This window comes from Cyprinus carpio, chromosome A20 (assembly GCF_018340385.1).
Source record: "Cyprinus carpio isolate SPL01 chromosome A20, ASM1834038v1, whole genome shotgun sequence".
Taxonomy (NCBI): Eukaryota; Metazoa; Chordata; class Actinopteri; order Cypriniformes; family Cyprinidae; genus Cyprinus; species Cyprinus carpio.
The window spans coordinates 701788-720554 of NC_056591.1; the positions used below are offsets into that span (position 1 = coordinate 701788).

The following is an 18767-nucleotide window of genomic DNA, read 5'->3' on the forward strand; positions in this document are numbered from 1 at the left end:
ATCATTTACACGGACCGAGAGAAATAACAGATGTCACTGTCTGTCTCACACTCACACAGAGAGCTGTGAGATCTCCCTACTCTCACGCTCACGCTGTCTGTCTGCTCAGCCGTCATTCGTGATCCTCTACAGAGGTCCTTCAGTCTCTCTCTTAAACACCCAATCAATACTTGGTTTACACGTGTCCGTCTTGTTCATGTGTTAGAGCCGTATAGTGCACGACCTCCACCTCCAGTGCTGCTCTCTCTCATCACCTCTGTTCGCTGACATTCACCAGAGCTCAGTGCCATGCACTGGATGGATTTGTTGGATTCCCACAGCGTTTTCAAATCCCCCATCAATATTTCCTGAAGTAGCTGTAATTGACTTGGAGGAAAAAGACCTTTACGTCCAGGTCTTTGATGGTTCTCTGCAACACACTCGACTATCCCACAGGACAGAGACAAAAGGGTTTGATTTTTTTTTTTTTTGCCTGTTCGACTCGAACCTGTTCGACTGTAGGGTGCCTGTGGAGTAGTTTATTTGATAGTATTTAAAAAAAATCTTAAATCCATGGCTTTATAAAAAAAAAATAAAAAATTAATTGCATAGAATGAAGCCCAACAACAATTGTTCCCTATCTGTCGGTCACTTTGAGTTAGGATGACATTAGGGATTTTAATTGGGAGCACCAATCACATTTGAGTTTAAGAGAAATGGCCAATGAGAATTGGCCAGTGGATTTTGCGTGCCAAGCCACTCCCCCTTACATACGGTTATATAACGTGGCAGCGTGCATCCACTCATTCAGATTTTTGCTTCGGAACTGAGTGGTGGTGTAAAGAGTAATCCACAACAATTTACCTTGGAGTAGTGAAGAGGGCTGTACTTGGTTGACATGACGGCGCAAACAGCGGTGTCCCTGCTCCTGCGATTCCCCTGGGCACTTCAACTAAAAGAACAATTTCTTCTAGAAAGCAAATTGAGAGTGCTTTTTTTTGTTGTTGTGTGTAGTTGTTTTTAGGGGTATACGTCCGTGTCCTCTTGGTTGCAGTTGGTTTTCTGAGGAATGGAGGAGACCCCCCTGTCAGGTTAGTGCTCTGGGAGATAGGAGGATTACAGTGGGAGCAAATCCGCTGGGCCAGTCCCCTCGGGCCTCCCACTCCTCATGCAGCACTTGTCCCCAATAATTCTACTGGCCTGTCACATGGCTGTCCCAGCGTTTCATTCGGGGATTCACCAGAGGATTAGATGTCGATTACAGCATCAGGGGATGGGCTATCATTCTCTGAGGATGAAGATTTGTCAGCCAACCCAGAATTGACAGCCATGCTTGCAAGGGCAGCCTGTGAGGTTTGGGTTGGAGGTGAATACACAGCCCAGCCATGAGCACTCACGTCTGGGTGGTTGGTTTCTCGGCGTGGAGCACGGCTCACAATTGCATTCTGAGGTGCATGAGGAGGTCACCAAGTCGTGGAAGGCCACTTTTACGGCCAGAAGCCACTCATTGACCTCCTCCATCCTCACTACCCTCGATGGCTGGGGGCGGCCAGGGGGTACATTGACATTCCCCTGGCAGAGAGAGCAGTTGTGGTGCATCTGTGCCCACAAAACGCCGCCACTTGGAGGAATTGTCCACGCCTCCCGTCCAAAGCCTGTAAGCTAATGTCAGCTCTTGATACCAAAGCTTACAGTGCTGCTGGCCAAGCCACCTCAGCCCTGCATGCCATGACAATCCTGTAAGTTCACCAAGCCAAGGCACTCAAACAGATGCACAAGAATAGGACTTCCCTCACGGTAAACCTGTGTCTTCCCCTGGGCAGATTCCGTTCAGTCCATCTCTGTTGATAGTAGCTCCATCCCTACTCCCAGGTAGGACCTACCTCAGAGACCTATTCCATATATAGACCCCTCTGGGGTCAGTCCATATTAGTGTCTCCACATGTCACCTCCCTTCCGGTAGGATGTGGTCTTCATAGCGGCCTTCTCCTTGGGACTTAGGCTCGCTTCCACAACATTTCCATATGGCATAGCTGAAAAAAAAAAGAAAAAAGGATCTGAAGCAATCTTTTTTCTTGAAGTTGAAAAAATTCCTTCTTTAAAAAAGTTTTTGTAGACAGAACAACATGGCCTTCTCCAGCAGAGATGTACTCACCATTGGCCCCTCTCGGTACAAAGGTCAGTGAATTTGCGTTAGGGCATTGGGAAGGTTACGACTTATGCATCTGCATTTGCCTTGGCACCCCATGGCTTGTCAACATTTGCAGTGCCAGAAGTTGTAAAGGCATTCAGTGTTAGTGGCACTTTCCATAGGGACCCCTAATGTCATCACAACATAACTCGTAGTGACCGACAGATAGTGACCGGGATCTTTTATAGCTGGGACCGCTCCATCCTTCAGTATTAAACAATGTGCTAATCCAGTGTCGAACTGGGCCTTGTTTATATACATTTGTCAACAAACACGCTTGTGACACTGCATTGCTGCTTCGGAAAAACAAACTGCATTCACTGTTTACATAATGTTGGGTCCTTTAGGAAGCTGAACAAAGTTATCTTTCCCTTACAACCAAAAACACACTTCTTTAGAGACATTCTTCCCGAGCAAGTCCTGTGCAGCGCTGCTGAATGAAGCGCATTGATGGGTGCGCTCTTGCTCTCGCTCCGGTCGATGAAACATTACTGGTGTGCATCTTGAGACAAAACAATGGCACTGATATATTTTAAAATATGTCAGTGCAAGTTTATTTCAGTTGAAACAGCTCAGACATGCATTTAATATGGGACTAGGCTTAAGCCTGGTCTGTGAAATGGGGAAAAACTATATAGACCTTGAAAAAATTAAAAATGATGAAAACATAAAACAAAATTACTAAAACTTTAACTAAAAGTAAAAAAGAAAACGTAAATATGATAATAAACAAAGAAAATATAAGAAAAAAAAATATATATAATAAAATAAATAAATAAAACTATACTAGTAAATCAATTGTTTGAGCCATAAATGACATTAAGAATTTTGTAAGATGTATCTTTATCTTAAGAGTGATTTTGTTTTTGATATATGTATATTTTGTGTTATTTGTATTGTATTATGTGACTCTGGCTAGTTTTATACATAATACATGTGTAACAATTTGAAGACGAATACAGATGAACCGAGGGAAAAGCTATCATTCATGTTTTTGAATCTTGATTAAGTGTAAAATAGTTTTTAAGTTTGAGTTCTTTTATAATGTAACTTGACAAAAAGTAAACTTTTACACTACAAGTTACAGATTTACATGCCAAATCCTTTGTGCAATACCGTTGTGGAAATAGCGAAGAACGGGAAAAGGATCAATATCATTACATCAATTATGCTAAAATTACACTGATTGTGAATGAAGCTAATTGAAAACGAGATGATAGAGATAGAGATGAGAGAGATGATGAATGGATGCAGTCATGGATGGACGAGTGCAAACTGGAAAGAGATTAAAAGAGAGCGAGACTGATGATAAGACTGCAAATGAAACATTTCTTTATCTCAAACTATCTTGCAGTGACTCACAAAAGCCAGTCTGGTCTGGATGGGCGGCACAAAGCCAGTCTACTCAGCCTCCACATAATGACTGTCAGCTGTGCTGTGAACACCACTAAAAACACGGCTCGCCTTTTTAGACTGTCCCTGTTCCTGCTGTCCGGCTGATTTCCCAGGAACCCGTTTTATCTCAGTCCTGGAGAAAGGCTGTCATTTAAGGGCCGTTGCTCTTTTCTTCTCATTGTTGTGACTTTTCAAAGAGTTCAGGAAGTCTAAAACACAATATGACTGAAACACCCTGCCAGCCGGCTGATAGCTGCCAACGTTTCTTTAAGATTTCAGTTTGAACGTTAATATCTCTAGAGATGTGCATTGCAATATGAAGACAATCTTCTCAAGGGACCTTGAAATGCTAGTAGCCATGCTGCTCCTGGTTTCATCTGAAGTGCGGCAGGGTGTTTTGTACCTTATGTAAGAATAAAATCTATATTTATTGCCACACAACCAGCTTCTCCTGGAGCAACCTGGATGTAGGAGTCTTGATTAAGAGCACAACATTGACAAGTTGTTCATTCCAGGATCAAACCAGCCACCAGGGGCAAATCAATGTGTGGGTTGTTAAGTAATGTCTAAGATACTAGTAAATTTACTACCACAAACCTTAGTAAATCACTTTGTATGATTCATTTAATTCAGGAGTATCAAACATATGGCCCGCAGGTCGAATGCAGCTCACAGGTGTCCAAACCAGCCTGTGGGAAGATTTGAACAATAATATAAAATAATAATTAATACATTATTTTGAAAATTAAATAAAGTATATTCGATACAAAATTTTATTTTTAACTTAAATTGCAATTTTTTTTTATTTTGTTGATATTAAGCCTTGGGACACTTAACAGACATGCACGTTATAAATCAGACTTGGAAGGACAGATAATTAAGGTGAAATGCACAAAAAGGTATTCTGTAAAGTCATCTTACAGAAACTGACCATTTAATCACAACCCGTGGCTGTGGTAAAAGTGCAATATTAAACGACACTATGAAAGGCACTTGGCAGTTTAGGATTGAAAAGTTAGCAAGCTAGGGGTGTGCGATATTTATCATCTACTATAATAGCATAATTGTCTATTTACTTTGCGAGCTAACATTATGTGACTCACTTTGCAAAAAAACAAACAAAAACATGTCTTGAGAGTCTCTCACTGGGGGCTGAATGCTATTAGAATGCTGTTATAATATAATTCAACATATGGAGGCAGAAAAATGCCTTGTAAGAAATTTTATATTTATGGCATGATAGTTAAGTAATATCACACGACCAAGAGTGTTGTTTTCCCGAATATCAGCGCCATCGCAAATCCACAAAAAATTTAATGAGTTTCGGTATAGACACAAAGTTGTCTGTTTTTGTTCTGTTTCACAACCAAAATATTTATTTTACAAAGCAGGAGTAGAACATTTGTGTGTCTCCGATCAACACAGTGTGTTTTGTTACTGAATGAATTCAGTATTTTTTGTTATTCAATGATTCAGTGGCCCAATCATAAAGACAGTCACTAGTTACATTTTTTAAAATGAATCAGCCATTTTGAACGAATCATTTGAATGAATGAGTCAATGAATCATACATTAGGACTTGCCGCCACCTACTGGCGATGTTAGTTTTGATATTTATTTGTACCAAACAAGGTACTATCTCAGAAACACACTTGGCAAAACATGGGTTAATTAATTATTGCAAAATATGGTGTAATTATTCAAATTAAGTATATATGTATATATATATATATATATATATTGCACTCCTCTAAAATAACCTAGCATCATCTTTTGAAAAAAAACCCCAATGTTTTCTTGTAATTTTTTTTTGAAATTGTAGTTTGTTTTTTATTGTTGTTTTTGTAACATATTTTATTTTGGTTAATATTGATGTCATTGTAACAAAAGTAATTCGGCTTATGTGAGTTTGTATTCCCAATTTAAATACTTCCATCTAAAAGGAACACTCCTACAAATACATATGCAGTAAGATCAGCCACAAAAATGACTATGTTCATGCCTTTTCATCACTAATGTTTCACTTGCAGTAGGATTAGCAAAGAAAATTGTGTGAAAAAAATCCTGCCAGTAGTTTTTTTAACACCAAAAGAGGGTTTGAGCTGGTGCAAGCTGTTAGTAAATCTGGAGATTTGCTAAATTCACTAAATTCAGTGAGGTTTATGTTTAAAACAAGAATGAATAATAAACTTTAATATGGACTTTAAATGTCAAAGATTTTAAGATATATTTGTATAGTCCATAAGTATAAAATGTATAAGTGTACAGTATGGTGCATCATTTGGGATGCAGTTTTATTGTTTTTGCATTGTAAAAGAGTGATCTGCATTGCTCTCTTTTAGATCCATTTCGATGGCTGGACAGATGAATATGATTACTGGATGGATGCAGACAGCCCAGATATTCATCCTGCCGGGTGGTGCGCCAAAACCGGACATCCACTGCAGCCGCCCATCAGTGAGTACAGACTGATATCACACGAGCAGTGTCCTTCCCGCGGCAGTCATTAGCTAATAGACCCGTTCGCGATGCAGCAGCTGTTACAGATGTTAATCAGCAATGCTTGAGGCCTTCGAAGACACTTGGCTTTGGCCAGATTTTAAGACAGCATCACATGTCCCTCTTATGTATAAAACAGGCAATGCACAAAGAAATAATATTTTATTTAATACTGTAAATCTCTATTAAATATTTGTATATACATTAAATGGACGATTTGTTTTGTGTACAATATTTAATATTGTGCATTATACTAACACTATTAAATTCATTTAATATGTTCCAAATATTTTTCTGTACGACCAAACAAGAAACTGACTAAGATTAGATTTTTTTAGGCATGTATAATGCAGAGCAAATATGTTTTACGTAGATGTTTTTACACTAGGGGTTTTTGTTTTGTTTTGAGAGAGAGAGAGCACGAGAAAGTACTCACTGCTTTTTTAGTGAATCAGACAAAACGTACTGTAATCCCAACCCTAAATGTTGAGTTAACAGCGTTGTGTATCGTCCATAAATAGACTGCCTCAGACTCTCTAAATGACAGCCATATTCCTCGTCATTTCATAGAAAATTGTAGCCAGTAGAGAGAGAAGGTATGATGTGGGTATAAAGGAGGGATGGAGTGTCTAACAGTCCTCTCTCTTCCTCTCATGTCAATATCTTCTATTAGCTCCAGAGGATGCTGGGAAAATGCTGTTGAACAATGAGCTTTTCTCCAGTCAGTCTTGCTGATAATCTTCTTCTCGTTCTCATCCCCTTCCTCTGTGTCCATGGAAACGGAATCGGAGCAATGTTTAGAAATCAGCAACTGGCATCAGGATGTGACCGACTTACTGAGAGAGAGAGAGAGAGAGAGAGAGAGACAAAACGAGTGTGAGAAAAGAGAGAGAAACCAGAAAACCAGGGAAAGAGAATACATCCATTTGAGTCTGTATATCTTTATATATGAATCTGAGTCTATATACACTCTCTTTAAAAATCTATATCTACTCTATTAATAACTGACACCAGAAATGACTGAGGGACAGCCATAATTAAAAATTAATATAAAAATATATGCAAATCATTTCACTCAAGGTTTAATAGACTGATATGTTCACTGAATATTAGAAAGTCTCAACACTTTAAAGGGTAAAAGATTAAATCTAAAACAATAAAAGTAGGAAAAGTAAATGATGGAAACAAAATAATAATAATAAAAATAATAATATGACAACAAAAAGAACACAAAATATTTAATTTGAAGAAAAATCAACCCCTGGGACATTAGAGTGTCCAAAGCTGAAGAAACACTCATATGTGCAAATTACATTTGATTTTATTATATCTTGTCTTGGTGAAGCTCGTGTATGTGTAATCAGTTATCAAAAACAGTCAGTGAAAACTCTGTGTGTAAGCTGATATTGTGCGTTCCAGAGTGAGGATGACGTATAATGTGTGATGTGTTTCTGTGTGTGTCTTCAAAGCTCCTCAAGACATGTTTGAGACGTCTGAGCAGAGCGGCTGTCCTACGCCAGGCTGTACAGGAGTGGGTCACATCAAAGGAGCCCGCTACTCTGGACACCACAGGTCAGTGTCAATAAATAAACAAATTAATCACACCTTTCTCTTTAATTAATCCTGATTAATTGCATATTAATATTATATATTTGTATTGTCATAATTTCATGTTGAATTTTGTAAATTAATGTAGAAACAACATAAAGATGGTATATTTGAAATCTGTTTAATGGCATCTGTTTACTAAGTAGCCTATCTAGCTTAATTTTTATTCAAGCTACAGAAGTGACTCAGTGAGCAGAGCAGTGAGGGATTTCTCTTTTTCTTTTTTTTGTTCTGTGATTTACATCAATGACAGACTGCAGCAGGTTTCACTTTAAAAGCAGAAGCACCTGAGCAGATCTGACACACATCCGAAATTCTCCCAGTTCATTTAGGACTTTTTAACTAATTAAAGATTGTGTTTATGAAGTCACTGGCCAAAAATGAGCATTTTGACATGTTTTTGTCCATAGAATCAAGAAGGGGAACTCTATTGCTGATGTGTGATGTGGTCAAACTGTGTATTTCACAACTCATTTTTTCCCATCTCCTTGACATATTGCATTAAATTTGTACATATGCCATGTTGTGTTGATGCTTTGGAAACAAAACAAAATTTTCAAAAAAGCAAAAAAAAGTGAGGCAAGAAAGCTTCGGTATATGTCTTCTGCATAATCGATACCTAGCAACAGCTGCTTCTCTGGTGACACTAACATACAGTGGTTTGGAACCAAAAGACAAAGCGTGAACACAATCCAGCGGAGGAGGGGAATCAGTCGAACTCTAGTCAAATAATAATTTAATGCTGTAATGTATGTACTGTTTGGTAGGGCTGGGCGATATAGCTAAAAAGATTATCATGATATAATGTTTCATATCATTTGATATCAATAATTATTGATTTTTTTTTTAAACAGCAGGAGAAAAAATATTTAAATTTGACCACTGTATTTTTAATCTACCCAATTAATTGAGTCAACAACTAATTTTAGTTTTAACAGTCAAACACAAAATAAAATTGAAACAAATATCTCCTTTCTTATATTTTATATGCAGATTAAATAATTGTAAAGGAAACATTTGGCCTGTTTCCTGAGGCCACAGGAGGGCGCGATGAGCAAAATACAATAAAACAACGGCTGTCTATAAAAACCTGAATAATTTCTAAACTAATATTTCTAAATCAAAATTGTATAAACAATAATGAACAAAACAGCATCATGTATTTATGCATAGCTTAATACAAACAGCCAAAGCGCCAATCACGCGATTGCATGTAAAACATATGAGACGCAGTGGAATGGAATAGAACCCCCACAAATTATCCAGACATGTTTTCTAAAAGTTGATTCTCTTTTATCTTTACATGGCTTTCTATTTATCTCTTGTGCGAGACACGAGTGCAACAGTCATAGTTGTGCTTCTCAAAAATGCACCGAATATGCATTCTGTGTGAATGGTTGGTTTGGGTTTAAACCTGACCAATATCTTCTCCACACTGAGCTTCTATATTTCTCTAATATTTTGTATGGCAAATGCAGCAGCGGCGTGTCTTACGGGTTAAACTGGATAAACTATTAAAAACATTAAAATGCAACAATGAAACTTACATCATCATTATCTCGTGCGCCGCTGATAAGGCTCCCTGATGCACACTTAAAATTCAAATACACCGTTTTTGCATTTGAATGCGAATTTTATTTTAAATTCGACTAATATTCCTTTTTTTGATTCACGGTCTCCTCATCGCAGGCAGGTACCGCACTCATTTCAGCATGTGTTCGAATGTTCTGTTGGCTCTCTGCTTGTCACTCATAACGTGCTGTCATGCGCTATATGGAACATTTTTTCTTTCGTTATCGAGGATGGTGTACCGTCGATAAATATAGATACTGTGTTGTCGCCCAGGCCTACTATTGGGTATCATAGTTTTGTGATAAGCTTGCACTCTAGTGGTGACCCATATAATGATGTATGGAGAATCAAGCTGAGTTACAGTTCAGTAAAAATTACACGAGTTGCTCAGCAGACAGTTGTGTCACATTATCATTCAGTTGCCAGCATACACAACAAATGCAAAGGAATGCTCTGGTTTCAATTCAAGATTTATGGCTGCAGTCTGTGATGTGCTTTCAACAACAGAAAATAATTTCAACTCATCGCATTGAAAAAAGCCATGTGTACACTAATGCACTTACATTGGTGTGGAGTCTTTGCTGCTCAAAAAACTTAATAAATGTGATTTAAAGAGACATTACATTTCTGTCATTATTTACTCATGTTGATCCAAACCCATTAGACACAAGTGAAGGTATTTTTAATATTCTCTCATCATTTTGGTAACTTTGCATGTTCTGTGTCTCTGTGTTAATGAATGGATCTGTTTCATCTGATACTCAAACACATGTGACGCACGCAGTGAATGTTTTGCATCTCCGTCTTAATATATGAGAGACGAACATGAACTTCATCTCCAGAGCTGCTCTGAGAGTCACTTCACCAGCTTCACAGCATTTACTTTGAGACAAAACGACCCTCAAATACACACTGAAACTATAATATCTTCACTGCAAACCATCAAAAAGTCGGGTTTCACTTGAACAAATTATGACAGAAATGTATTACTATTGTATACTAAAATGTAATTGTCAAGTAATTATTATTATTATTATTTGTTATTTTAAATACATAAAATAGTAAAAGTATTGTTATACAGTGCTGTTGTGCAGCATCTTATTCGACAAATAAAAATGCAGTGTTTTGTTGTAAATTAATTGTTTTCATTTCATTACATTTTAAAGATTGTTTAAATTGTTACAGTTTTTTTAATTCCATTTTAGTGATAAATTAATCCAGAATCCAGGAAAAAAAATAAAAGGCAAAACAGATTTTATGGGGAAATAAAACAGATTTCATAGGGCTATCAATTAAAAGGCAGTTTTGTGGAGTTTAATGGTGAACAAACAAATTATGTTTACATTCATTCTCAAGGTCTAACAAACATGTGGAAAGTATTTCCTTCCCCATTAATGGTAAATATATAGCGATCAGCCCGAGGAAAGGTGTTGCACATCTGTTCTCTGATCTTTCTATTTTTACAGTCAGTCTGAGAAACATTTCCCAGAGGGCAAGAAAACCCATACTGATCAAATCTCATATGGAAAATATCACTTTACCGAATCAAACATGCTTCATATTTGGGATGACTTCTAAGCGAGGTTCACGAACCTTTTTGCCAGCCCCTTAGACATAAAATATTTACTTTAATTTCCTCTTGAAATTTTGAGGTACTATTCCAATGATTAAACAACACATTCACATATCAGTCAATGATCATGACATGCATTTATTAATTTATTATCATTTTTTTTTTATTTTGACTTTGAAGATGGACTTTGTTTATACATTACTTAGTGCTATTATTGTCGTTGTTGTTGCTGTTGCTTTTTACTGTAAAAAATGAATATTGATTACTATATTAATGATATATATATATAATAGTTTTCTTAAGACAATAATAATATTGTCAAGCTTATATTTTGGCAGAATTCTAATGAAATGCTGTAACCATTTAGAAGTTTATGCAATGTTGCAAATTATGCGAATGTGTAAATAAAGTAAGCCTTAGCACAAATGCAAAAATATAGGTGACCGCATTTTATTTATTTATTAATTTTTTTTGTAAACCGAGCTGCTAAAAGCATCAGATCATCACAGTGCTGCGCTTCACCCTGAGATGCAGTGCAGCACACTGTACAGTTATTTGATTAAATCACAGTCTTTGATTTGATAATCACACTGAGCTATATTGTGATTATCGCACAGCCCCATTTATTTTCATTTGACACTTGATATAATTAATAACTACATTTTCATCAACGAAACACTGCCCTGAGCAATACACAGAATAAACAATAGCTATTACATGCATAATTTAATGCCATGACTTTATGAATTTAAGACTTCTGCTCCGATTTAAGATCATTTTAGGCCTTAATTTGTGGAAGTATTGACTTTATTAATTTAAGATATTCTTCACTGATTTTTCTGAGCTACAATGATAGTTGTTATGTCTGTGAAATGACCCGTGTTTTCTGGTGTTTCAGTGCTGTGGGTTGCCCGTATTCTGACATCAACCTGAATAAGGACTCGGTTCTGCCGGATCGCTTGAGCGGAGAGATGCCGGGAAGCGGAGTGGGCCGACCACGCAGAGCAGAACCAGACACCGAGATTTCAGCTGACGCTAATGAGTGAGTGTTCATTTCTCTGATGGGGTCTGCTGAAATATTTAATACGCTCCTATGATGGAAAACCCCTTAAATAACAGTTTGATGTACAGTACTGTGTGGCATGCAGCTCCCACTCCAGTCCACCCAAACTGCAGAACTGACTGTATATATTTAATGATTATCACAGCACAACCATGACTGTGTGATGCTGAGACCCATCTCAAGTGACTCATACGCAATTGTTACAAAAGCTGCAAACATTCATCGATGTTCAAGAAGATAATGTAATGCATCCAGAGCCGGGGGTGTAAACTTTCATCTTTTATATGTGTGTCAATTCTGCAAGAGGTTTATAAACTGGGAATATTATGCACATTTATGGTACACTATGCAAATTTATTCATCTAACTGCATATGATTGCCCACATTAACACACCAATACCTGTTCAGTCTTCAATGACTTGGTAGGGACTTGATTAAAGAGCAGAGTTTAGTCAATAATTGCAGAGTTCATTTACATTGTTTTAAAGGTACAGTAGCAAAAACAGCCATTTCATTCTAGTCTACAGCAGACGTGAGTGGCATTTTGTGGTGCATTAAAACTAAATGACTTACATTATAAGTAATGAAGCTGTCTACACTCTTGAGCTGCACCTTCAGTTGACAATTGAAATAAACGTCTTATTCATTACCTCAAAGTAGGCTCATGATGTTTCTGGCTTATTAATCTGAATGGTTCTTTATGTTGCTAACCGTGTCAGAGTCTGTGAGTGTCACTCATATCTGAACAGATTTTAAAACACTAGCCATCATAGACTTGATGACTTTGTAAATGGTTACAGAGAAAAAATTGGGCATCATGCACTAAATGACTGAAGATAACACACTACCTAGTTTCATGTTGGCAGATTTTTGACTGATGGCATGGTCCCTGTAGCCCCTTCAGTTGGCCAAGAAGTGCCAGTTATGTGAGAAGAGGACGTTTTAATGACATGTAAAGCAACTAATAACAGTTTGTTTTGCTCATTGACATGTTTATACAATAACAAAACGGCGCACAACCGTACTGTACATCATTCATTCAGGGTCGGCAATGAAAGTTAAAGCAAATTATGATGCAACGGTCTTACAAACACATAAGAAAATAGCTGGTGATGTCTGTAAAGTTTTCAATGGTCTGCTCTGTGTCAACAGCTATTCCAATCAGTTATGTGCCCAAAAGCAACTCAGGTGATCCGAATACATTATTATTTCAGCTGGTTGTGATGTCAGCACCTGTACATTCATATTTCTGTTATATTTCCATTTCCCATATCTCAGAGGCAAACACACAAAAACACATTCAGCTAAGTGCCTCAAACAAAACTGCCGAGTATCTTTAAATGTTTTTTGTACCTCCCAACCCTCTTCATTTTATTTTATTTTTTTATTTTTTGTTATTGAAGGTCACCTTCACCTACTTTTAGAAATTATTAAATTTCTGGTGCAAGAAACTTGAATAGCAAATAGTGGACACAAAAGAAAAATTAGACACAAGTGTACGGTATGGTCACTTTTATAATTGTAATCTGGAATTTGAAATGGTATATTTATTTATTTACTTTAAGGTGAGCTCAGTAAAGTGTAATGCTTGCGCTTGTAAATAAATTAGCACATTTGCACTTGATTTGCTTATCCTGTCAGGCCCAGAACAGCACCTGTGAGGACTTCGTCACGTCTGGGCTCTCTCACACCTTCAGTGAAGTGTTCATTTATCACTGTCTCGCCTCTGTTTCTCTAGCAAACCCATCACCTCTGCCCCATCACACCCGGATAAACCCAGTACGGCAAGTGTTGCTGTGGAAACGCCGGAGAAGAAGCCCGTCGGCACGGAGACCAAGCGAAGGTTAGGTTCAGTCACTCTCTTGGTGATTCATTTGCTATAAACAGTTAACTTTTATATTGCTATTCTCATTAATGATCATATTATTGAGTAATGAATAAAGTTAATTTTATTAACTCTTTCCCCACCAGCGTTTTTATGAATATTGTATGAATATCTGAACATGCAATATGTTAAAAGAAAGAACAGAGCCTCAGCTTTTAAACAACAAATCTGTTTTATTCTAGTTTCATAAAAAAAGCAACATTTTGATCAAACAGCTGAGAAAATGCTTTTTTTTTGTCAAAGACTACGTCCAAATGGGATTCAGTACGATGATCAAAAGCTGGAGTAGATCACCATCAACACCCCCAAAGCTTCACAGTCCTAAAACACTTCCTGCTTCAACATTTCACCCACTAACATTAGCCAGTTATGATTTATATTCTGTTTAATGCCTGATGATTGTGTTATTTTACATATGCATCTTCTTACATACACAGTCACTTGTTTCTGCTTCTTCTTCTTCACCATGTTTGATCCAGAGATTCAGTACTCTTTCAGAAGATGTATAATAGGGAGATATGTGTAATATCATCTCGGTTACGTATGTAACCACAGTTCCCTGAATAGGGAACGAGATGCTGCGGTGACGTCACCGTATGGGAACACCTTCGGTGTGACGAATGTCTGAAGCCCTATACCATCTCGCCAATCCTATTGGCCAAATAGCGCTTGGCACCGCCCTACGCATGCGTACGCATCGTATACCCGGGCGCCGCGCGCTATTTCGCTCAGATTTCATGAACTGAAGAGAAGAACGCTATCAGGTATGGAACGGCGGGACCAGCAGCATCTCGTTCCCTATTCAGGGAACTGTGGTTACATACGTAACCGAGATGTTCCCTTTCATAGGTCACTTCGATGCTGCGGGTCACTGTATGGGAACCCTATACCATAACGCCTGACGTACCTGATAGCTGGGATCCAAGGAAGCATCTGCTCAAGCGGAGAGAACCCGGGAGCCAGGAGCCGTCCTTACATCCAAACTCTAAAACTTGATAAAAGTGTTCGGTGAGGACCATCCTGCCGCAGCACAGATATCAGCCATAGAAAGATCCACTGAGGGCTGCCTGAGAGGAAGCGACTGCTCTAGTGGAATGAGCTTTGACTCCTAGAGGCGAAGTGAGACCGCGCGCGCGCCCTCATAGGCTAAAGATATTGCCTCCACCAACCAATGGGACATGCGTTGCTTTGTGACAGCATGGCCTCTATTCTTGTGTCCAAAAGCAGACAAACAGCTGGTCGGACTCACGCCATGAGGCTGATCGATCGACATAAGTCTTAAGCGCTCTGACAGGGCAAAGACTTAGATCTTCTGAACCTGTCCCAGCAGGGGGTAAAGCCTCCAGGACCGTCTGCTGAAAATGAAAGGGGTTCGAAGTGACTTTAGGGACATAATTAGGCCTCGGTCGCAGCAATACCTTCACAAAGCCCGGTGCAAAATCCATGCACGACGGCGAAACAGAAAGAGCCTGTAAATCCCCAACTCTCTTGAGGGAGGATAAAAGCCATAAGAAGAACTGTCTTCAAGGTCAGGATTTTATCCGGTACGGTTTCCAAGGGCTCAAACGGATGTCCTGTTAGGCCGTGCAGTACAATAGATAAATCCCATGAGGGAACTCGCACAGGGCGGAAAAGGCCTCAGCCGTCGCGCACCTTGTAAAAGCGAGAGACCAGCGGATGACGGCCCACTGAAGCACCATCCATATATACGTGGTTAGCTGAAATGGCTGCCACATAAACTTTCAAAGTTGCTGGCGTTACTCCATCAGAGAAACGGTCTTGAAGGAACTCCAGTACTGAAGCCACTGGGCAGTAAACTGGGTCTATATACTACGAAACACCACACCAGGTCGTAAACAGCTTCCATTTGAAAGCATATAAGCGTCTCGTAGATGCTGCTCTGGAATTCATAATAGTCTCGGAGGGTTTCCGCAGAAAGGCCGGGACATATTAACTCACTCCGCTCAGAGGCCACGCCCACAGTTTCCACAGATCTGGCCTTGGGTGCCAAATCATCCCTCGTGCTTGCGATAGTAAGTCCTGTCTGAGTGGAATCTCCCATGGAGAGCCCGCTATTAGACTGACCAGTTCCGCAAACCACGGCTGTGTGGGCCACCACGGAGCCACCAGCAGCAGCTGCTCCACTCTGTCCAGCCGTATCCTGGACAACACCGCTGGAATTAAAACGAATTGGAGGAAAAAGCATACAAGCTGGTCCTGGGCCAATCGTGAGCTAACGCATCCAAGCCTAGGGGCGATGGAGGGCATAGGGAGAACCACAGCGGGGCAATGCGTAGTCGTGCTCGATGCGAATAAGTCCACTCTCGCCTCTCCGAATATCCGCCATAAAAGGCTCACCGTCTGTGGGTGTAATCATTCCATTCCCCCTGCTCCAGAGTCTGTCTGGATAGCAATCCGCTCCGACGTTCAAAACGTCCGGGGACATGAACTGCTCGGATCGATAGAAAATCTGTTCTGAGACCAAAGAAGAATACTCCTCGCCAGCCTGGACAGGGGGCGAGACCGTAACCCTCCTTGATGATTCAGGTATGACACAACCGCCATGTTGTCTGACCTGAGTAGTACATGACGGCCGGTCAGCAGATTGGAGAGCTAGAAAAACTGCCAGTAGTTCCAACCTGTTTATGTGCCAACTGCGTTGTGTCGCTGTCCACACTCCATGAGCTGGGCGCCCTTTGACAAACAGCTCCCCAACCGGTCAAAGACGCGTCCGTCGTGACAGTCTCTCGGGAAGCACAAATTCCCAGCCGAACTCCGGCTAGAAGGAACTCGGTTGACATCCACTGTTTTATTGACATAACACACCTCCGTGTCACCGAAATCGTACGATGCGGAAAACAACGGGGTGAAATGTTCTGACTTTTCGTCCACCACTGAAAAGGGGTGCATGTGAAGTAAAGACGAATTACAGGGGATGCCGCTGCCATCAGAACCTAACAGCCTGAGACACAAAAACTCACCGTCACTGTGCGGCCTACTTTGAAGTGACGCACGATGACGTGAGAGGGACTGAAACGCGCGGGAGAGATAGTCTGGCTGTCATCGCGCGAGAGTCCAAATCTATTCCCAGAAAGGTTATCCGTTGAGAGGGGATTAAAACACTCTTCTGGAAATTCGTGCATAAGCCCAGGCTGCTTAAATGATTCAGCACCTAAATCTCGGTGAGAGAGTGCTTGAGTCTGTGATTGAGCTAGCACCAGCCAATCGTCCAAGTAATTCAACACACGAACGCCCTGGAGCCGCACGGGGCCAGAGCTGCGTCCCATGCATTTTGAAAAAGTTCGGGGAGCCAGGGCTAAGCCGAAAGGAAGAACACGGTATTGATACGCTTTGCCCTCTAAAGTGAATCTGAGGAACTTCCTGTGTCTCTTGATGATCTGAATATGAAAATATGCATCCTTCAGATCGATCGTGACAAACCAAGTATTTGGTTGAATCTGCGACAAAATGGACTTTACCGTTAACATCTTGAATTTGCTCGTCCTGAGTGCAAGATTCAAACGGCGTAGATCCATGAATATGACCGCCCCCTTTTTTTTGGTACAAACAAAATAGCGGCTGTAAAAACCTGACTCCATCTGAGAGGGGTGTACTTCTTCTATAGCCCCCTTTCCTCAGCAGAGCTGTCATTTCTTGCAGCAGCACTGCGACTTCCTCTGGTTCACAACCGTTTTCCGCGGAAAGGAGGCGGGCCTTTTCGAAAACTGAATGGTGTATCCGAGACGAATGCGTAACACCCATTGCGAAATGCCGGGCAAGCGTTCCCACGCGGCCCGAAAAATAGCGTCAGTGGTTTCTTCAAGGTTTCCGCCTTTTTCAGCGTTTTCATACGCGTTAACATGCCCGAATACGAAAGCTCGCGGCGTCCGTAAGCCGGGGAAGCGCGTGCGTCAAATCCGTTGCATCTCGTTGTGTATAATCCTGAAGCGTGTCCACGGCAGGAATTAATCCAACAAGATGAACATCGGGCTCTGCCGCTAGCGAAAAAGCGGCGGCTGTATGAGCCGTCATAAACGGGCAGTCTTTGCCAGACCCTTGTAACGTTCCTCGGATTCTGAAGGCTGAATCGCGCAGAGTGTCTGAGGAAACGCCTGACATGGTTGCTCGATCCAATGCTGCTCAAATCGCCTTTTGCGGCGAGACAGTCAATGTTAGAGCGTGGGGACTGCAGTGAGAGGGTTGGATGCACGAAAACGGTCCAATAGCGCTCTCTGGCGGGGGGCACAGTCCCTGGCAAGCAGCGAGAATATCAGGAGCTGCTATTAGGAGCCCGAGAGCGAGAGGCATTAGCCGCCGAACTCAGGTCTAATCTTTTCCCGCTGTCGCTGGCGAGCTGGTGGAAAAGCCTTAGGACCCCAGTCCTTACGATTCCGAGGGGGGGCGCCATAGGCGAAGGCTCTTCCCGTGAGGCAGCCCGTTGGCACGAGACCCGCGCGGGTGCCTGCCGCCTCAGTCTCCCTGGGTCTGCGTGGAATCAGCTGGCGGAAAGCGGCTTGATTGCTGTTTCGCTGCCCTAAATTTATGATCCACCACCGACGTAACTGGCTCTCCAAACAAACCGTCCTTAGAAATGGGCGCGTCCATGAGAAAAGATTTATCCTTTTCCTTGATATCGGTGAGATTCAGCCAAAGGTGGCGCTCGACCGTAATGCCATGGAACGGGCCCACTTTAGCGCGTAGCGCCAAATCCATTGCTCGAACAAAGCTCTTTCACAGCCCGGGTGTGATGATCCTTTAAAAGCTCCGCTTGGTAGGCCTGGAGGACCGCCATAGAGTGGAGCGATGCGGCCGCCTGGCCAGCAGCCATATGATTTCCCGACGAGGCTAGACTTGACTCGACACGCCTTCGAAGGAAGGAGGGGGCGAGACTTCCATGCCGTGGCCGAATTAGGCGCCATGATGTTCGGCGAGAGTCTCCTCAACCGGAGGCATCGCTGTATAGCCACGGTTCGCCATATCTGAAATGGTGGCGAAATCCGCA

The 18767-nt window shown here is 40.9% G+C and overlaps 1 protein-coding gene across 1 annotated transcript in view; it reads left to right on the plus strand.

Annotated features, from left to right (window-relative positions):
• LOC109082652 (lethal(3)malignant brain tumor-like protein 3) overlaps positions 1 to 18767 on the plus strand; it is a 58568-nt gene that overhangs the window by 18882 nt on the left and 20919 nt on the right. The window contains exons 16-19 of the mRNA XM_042777273.1: positions 5908 to 6022; positions 7534 to 7636; positions 11716 to 11859; positions 13619 to 13723. Of these exons, the coding sequence (XP_042633207.1) occupies positions 5908 to 6022; positions 7534 to 7636; positions 11716 to 11859; positions 13619 to 13723 (467 nt within the window). The remainder of the gene's footprint in view (positions 1 to 5907; positions 6023 to 7533; positions 7637 to 11715; positions 11860 to 13618; positions 13724 to 18767) is intronic.